General features: G+C 41.4%; 1 protein-coding gene across 1 annotated transcript in view; it reads left to right on the top strand.

Annotated features, from left to right (window-relative positions):
* Positions 1 to 5396, top strand: part of PHF21B (PHD finger protein 21B) — a gene marked incomplete at its 3' end in the record, with an annotated part of 39882 nt that extends 34486 nt beyond the window's left edge. Inside the window, exons 7-9 of the mRNA XM_010290725.1 lie at positions 200 to 254; positions 3815 to 3837; positions 5238 to 5396. Of these exons, the coding sequence (XP_010289027.1) occupies positions 200 to 254; positions 3815 to 3837; positions 5238 to 5396 (237 nt within the window). The remainder of the gene's footprint in view (positions 1 to 199; positions 255 to 3814; positions 3838 to 5237) is intronic.
* Between the last annotated feature and the right edge of the window lie 604 nt (positions 5397 to 6000).

The following is a 6000-nucleotide window of genomic DNA, read 5'->3' on the forward strand; positions in this document are numbered from 1 at the left end:
ATTTCTCTCTTGTTAGAAAGGCAAATCATGCAACTGTTTGCATCCCTGTCTAAGGGTTTAGCAACGAATATTCTAAGTCACAGAACTGGCTTCTGGATAGCTGGTTAGGGAAGCTCATGGGCATTTGATAATATGAAATGGTAAGAGACAACCAGAGCACTTTTCAATGACACTGTGGTTGGTTTCTTTTCCCTTATAGCGGAAACGCCTTGCATCAAATTATTTGAACAACCCCTTGTTCCTTTCAACAAGAGGTAAGCATATCTTTAAATGAATATACTACTATTCTAATGACACGTTAAATATTTTTTAGTAGGATTTCATATGAATTACTGCTGGGGTACCATAGGGCATTACTTTGTGTAAGGTCCCGGCACTTTTTAGTGTGCAGTGAAAATAGATGGTTTTCCTGCAAAAACAATTGGAGGATAAAGTTAAAGGTCAAAACTGTGGAGAAATGGATCAAAAGTCTCTGCAATCAGTGGAAAATCCAATCTCTAGTATTGTAAGCACCGTGCAGTGAGTGGACTGATTGAAGAATGCAGTGTTGCCAACCCCAAGTGCTTAAAAACATATATTGAAAAATTGGGAGTTAAAAAATAGTTACTATCCTGGGCTTTTCATTTGTCTCTTTTCATCAGCTTTAAGAAACTGCCATCCATCCTCAAGGGCTAGAAATTTACCATATCTTTTGCTTTAAAAACAACAGCTGAAAACCACACCATTTTTCAGACTCCAAGAGCTGGAGCCAAATACCTGGATTTGATGGCTTTGAAGATGCCTTCCAATCTTGTATTTGTAAGAACTTCAAATGCTGAAAATTTTATGGTAAAAGCCTTGAGAATGGACAACTCGGAGGAGCCATTTGGGAAGAAGCCCATTCCAGGAAAAACACGCAACATATAGAGAAGGCAGAGTTGGGAGGTGGGAGATGAAACAAGGAGAACATTGAGTACAGTTTAATTTGTCAGACAAGGCCCATGTAGGATTTTAAGAGAGAAAGTGGGAAGCTTGAGTTGCATTTCAGAAGAGGAGAGAAACCCAGTCAAGAAATGTGATTATGTCCTTGCCCTCGTGTTGACTTTATAACTTAGGCTCTGCTGTGGTGCATTAGAGGTAACGGAAGACAGGCCTTTTTCTAAGCCAAATATTATTTCAGTATTAGGAGGTTTGTTGTTTTTTTTTTTTTAATTACCCCATTTACGGGGATAATTTCAATTAAGACATGAAGTTCCAACAGTTTTTCAGTGTTTGCTTGATATTCCTGTCAAGTGTCATGTTTAGTGCTTGAGAGTCACCTTTCTGGCCCTGCCTTGAATTCTTGCGCCACAGGATCACCAACTGAGATGCAGCAGTGCCTCTCTCTACCTTCAGCACTTCCATGTGCTAGATGCAGACAATTGGCCTACTTACCATATGCCTCTAATGCATAGGGTCTCAGAGGACAAGAGTGGTTATTACACGGTAAACAGCTATGATGACATGCCTCTTAGCAGGAGCCCGTGCTCATGTGAGCCCCAGTGGAAAGAACATTATTCCTGGCTTAGTTTTATCTTCAAAATAATTAGAATTATTATTTGTCTTATCATAGCACTTGTTTTTCGCATGTACACTCATGGAAAAAACAGGAGAGAATGGCAATGTCCAATGTTAGCAAGCTGTGCCCTTCAGTGGATTTCATTTAAGTTAGGGTTTGATATCTCTGACCTTCTTTCTGCTGCATGTTTCACATTTTATTTGCAAGGAAGTGGGCAAGTGACAGAGCTCCAGTCATGCAACTGTCTCAGAGCCGCTTGGAAATCAGCACTCTCCCTCCTTAATTGTTAATTCCTCTTTGAGTCCTGTATCTTTGTTTTTTCCAGCATCCAGAATCTGTGCTGGGATTCTGCATATTCTGACAATTTTAAGCTGGGCTTCTTTATGGCAGAGCCACCCACCTCTGTAGGGCTTTATGAGCCGTAGTGCCAGATGCTGTGCAAGCTCTGAACTGAAGGCAGATGCTGTCCCGGACAGCTTGGCGCTGCGGTGATGTGGCTGTCCACCTTCAGTGCAGAGCTCACTGTCTCCTCTCCTATAAAACACTCGTTTGAAAAAAAATTGTCTTCAGTTTAATTTTTCAGCAGCTAGAAGGGGGAACTGGACATATTTTAGAATGTTTAAAATGTCGTAGCAAAAGTGAGCTGAAAAGAGAAGCAAACAAACTAAAAAAAATCCCTATCAAGTACAGGAAACAACTGTCATTTCCAGAAATGCAAAGAGAAAATTCTTGTAAATCTTTAGCAAAATGTCAATTAATCAGGATTCATTTATCTGAAAATGTCTTACCTGAAATGAGGTCACATCCTCTGACATGTATCATTTGTAGAAAAGACTCTTCAATTATCAAGCCCTTGTTTATCTGAATAACATTTATATCCCCTGAGTAATGGCAGTGTCTTATCGCAGTGGATCTCTCTGTGTGTATTTGTGTATATGAAGTGACATCTACAGCTTTTATAAGTCTGTGGTTATTTATGGAACTCATTGCCAAAGGATTCTACAATCGTTGGTAGAAGTAGACAAATTTATGGAAGAAAAATCTATCTAAGGATGTTAAATATAAAAATGAAGATGTAAACTCCAGGTTAGGAAAGCCCATAAAGCGCTAGCATCTGGAAGGAGACTTCTGGAGTAGAAGAATGTACTCTGTGCTTGCCTTGTTCTTGCACCATGCGCATGAGTGGCAGCGCTGGATGCTGTTAGCAAAGGACCCCGAGCTTTAGAGCCTTTGGTCTAACTTAGGTGAGGCTGCTCCGCTCGTATGTTCCTCTTCTTACGTGTGTGTGGTGTGAACGTGTCCGCACCTTCACACGTATGCATACGTCGGTGTGTAAAATGAATGTTGTACCAGCAGGAAGCAGCTCCCAGGCTGGTCTGTAGATGAGAGATGCATATTTGTGATCAGAGAGGGAGCTGAAGAAGGACAGAAAGATGAGTTTGGTTGTCGCTGCTTTAATCCAAAGAAAGGCCTTTCCATCAGCTGTTTGTCTGGGACAGCAGGCACCAGCCTCTTACAAATCAGCAACAGAAATTACAACCCATTGTGCAGTTTCCATAAAGCTGTTAAAATTTTCTGGCTTATTATTTTTGGACCAGAGTGTGATGATCTTCACAAATACTTTTATGAAAGGCTTGGCCTGCTTTTCAGTGAGCTCTGGTGGTTCTTGTTCTTATCAGGCTGTGAATGCAATCACTGCAGACTCAGCTCATCAGAAGGTCGGAAAATCTTGGGTGGTTGGGTGGGAGTAGTTTGATGATAAAGAGCTGATGATAATATAAAGCTCAGTCGCACAAGTAGCTGAACGTTTTGGCCATGAATCAGCTGAACGTTTAAGCGTGTGTTTAATGGTAAGTCAGTGGCACCACTTTCGTACTGCAAGTTAAGCGTCTGCTTAAGTGCCTTGCTGGTTCGTGGCCAGACTGTTCATCACCCAGGAGGCTGAAGTTCTTAAGAAAGACTTTTGGACTACCGACATGCAGAGAGGAGGTCCGCGTGAAAGTTTTTGAAAATTTGAAATAGAGTCTGAGCTTCTCATACGCTGACTTTTTAGCATCAGATCTTCAGGTACAGGATTCCTGCACTGTAAATTCTTAAATCTCAAATGCTAAGTCCACTGCTTGCCGTTGCGTTCTTTCATGCCCGCGTTAATTTTGGCAATGTCCTGATGTCCTGTGTCACAGCTTGACTAAAATTACCCCCATAGCTGAGAACTAGCATTCACTGCAGCGATGTATTTCCCACTAATCTGTTCTCTGCCCTTCTTTCGTATGCTAGCAAATGAGGATCCATTCTGGAAGGTATGTGTAGCAAAATTTATGTATTACCAGTGACTTTCTCATCACCGTGTAATTCAGTGCTTGCTTCTGGTTATTGTAGTCTCTATCAAGGTACAAAATTGCAGCATTCTCTCTGGCTTTCATACTGCTTGTGTGAAACATTTCCCACTTAACTAAACCTTTGAGCCTGTAAGTTAGAGTGTCAAAGAAAGAGGTGAACTATTGGGCTTTCATATGCAAGGCTTGAGTTTAATCTCTTTGTAAGAATCCACTGACTGAGAAATTGCTAGTTCAGATTTGTGCTTTTGATGGAAATCCTAAGAAAAATGAGTAACCATTCTAGTTTGTATAGATTAAATCTCTTTACATTGAGGTTAAAATTAAGACTTTTTGAACAGGTAATTTCTAGAGAGTAATATTTTGGAGAGCAATTTTTTGACAGGACTGAGTTAGAATTCAAGATATAAGCATGACTAAATCTATCACGAAACATCATAATTAATAACCCTAAAAATGGAAATATGCTTTTGGAATTAACAAAGATACAAAATTATTATTCTCCTTCCTGGAAAAACACTAGGAAAATCTAGGTTTTTTATAATGATTCACAAGCCATGAGAGTTTCAAAATCAGTATCTCCTTTATTAAAATGCACTTAATTATACAAAGAGTAATTAATGTTGCCACCAGATTAGCATAGCAATTTACTACATGACATTGTAACTTTGTTGATGAGTCTTAGTTCATTTTATATATTGCTTCAGACAAAGTACTAATCAGTCTTGTTGGAGTAAGGTTGTCAGAGCAAGTCTGAACAGAGAACAATTAGTGCCAGGGAGAACAGAGGCACAGAGGAGCCCTCTTAGAGGAGTTCACAAAAGAGGGTACATAGCAAAAGGTACTCGAGCATACTGTTTTCCTAGCTGCTCTTTGAGGCAATGGGCATAAAGCATGGAACTGTGCTTTTTCCCCAGAACCTTTTCCTTGCTTGCTTCCTTCTGCTTTGGACTTGAAGGACAAGTGAGCCACATATTGACTTTGACCCATGCTTCAAAGTAAGAGTTGCACATGGTGACGTATGTGCTGGAGTGACACATTATCCAAAACCACCTGAAATAATTCCTACGTCACAAGCTGCCTATATTAGTCAACTCCCTCCCGTGTTTGATTAGCTGGGTTTTATTTTTCTGCCTGTTTCAATTTATGGAACTTGTGTCCGGCTCGTTTGTTTGTCTGTTTGTTTCTATTTGTTGCTGTTATACACCATTATTTCTGTCTTCTTCTACAGTGGCCAGGGTGCTTTTGACAATTTGATTTAGTGTTTGAGTGAGCCTGTCTGCTGCAATGGTGGCTCTTAATGCTGTATAGAGAGAAGTTCTCAGTGGGTTGACTTTATCCAAGCCATCCTTCTTCTCTTGCAGAATGAGATCCACCATGATGAACACTGCACTGCTTGCAAGCGTGGCGTTAACCTGCAGCCCTGTGGCACATGTCCCAGAGCATTTCACCTCAACTGCTTGGACCCACCCCTCAAAACTGCTCCCAAGGGGGTTTGGGTCTGTCCAAAGTGCCAACAGAAGGTAAGCTACATGGAGCATAGCACGCCAAGAAATAAAATAGGAGAAACCTCCAATTTGTGTACCACTAAACTAATCTAACCTGTGGTCAGAGCTTAGGGGACTACATTAGCTAAAGTAGTACTGAGAGGCTTTTAGTACAGTTTGCAGCATTTGTTTCTGGTATTTTTATTGTCCTAGAGTTAGAACATGCACTGAGTGCCGTAGGTTCACTGTGTGCTGGTTTTGGCTGGGGTAGAGTTTTTCTTCATAGTAGCTAGTGTGAGGCTCTGTTTTGGATTTGTGTTTCAACAGTGTTGATGATAACTCAGGGATGTTTCCGTTATCGCTGAGCAGTGCTTAGACAGAGCCAAGGCCTTTTCTGTTCCTCACCCCACCCCACCAGCAAGTAGGCTGGGGGTGCACAAAAAGTTGGGAGGGGACACAGCCGGGACAGCTGACCCCAACTGCCCAAAGGGATATTCCATACCGTATGACGTCACGCTCAGCCATAAGCTAGGGGGAAGGTTGGCTGGGGGCCGCTGCTCAGGGACTGGCTGGGCGTCGGTCGGTTGGTGGTGAGCAATTGTTTTCACATGCATCACTTGTCTTTCTTGGGTTTTATTTC

The sequence above is a fragment of the Phaethon lepturus genome, unplaced genomic scaffold (genome assembly GCF_000687285.1).
Source record: "Phaethon lepturus isolate BGI_N335 unplaced genomic scaffold, ASM68728v1 scaffold6347, whole genome shotgun sequence".
Classification (NCBI taxonomy): Eukaryota; Metazoa; Chordata; class Aves; order Phaethontiformes; family Phaethontidae; genus Phaethon; species Phaethon lepturus.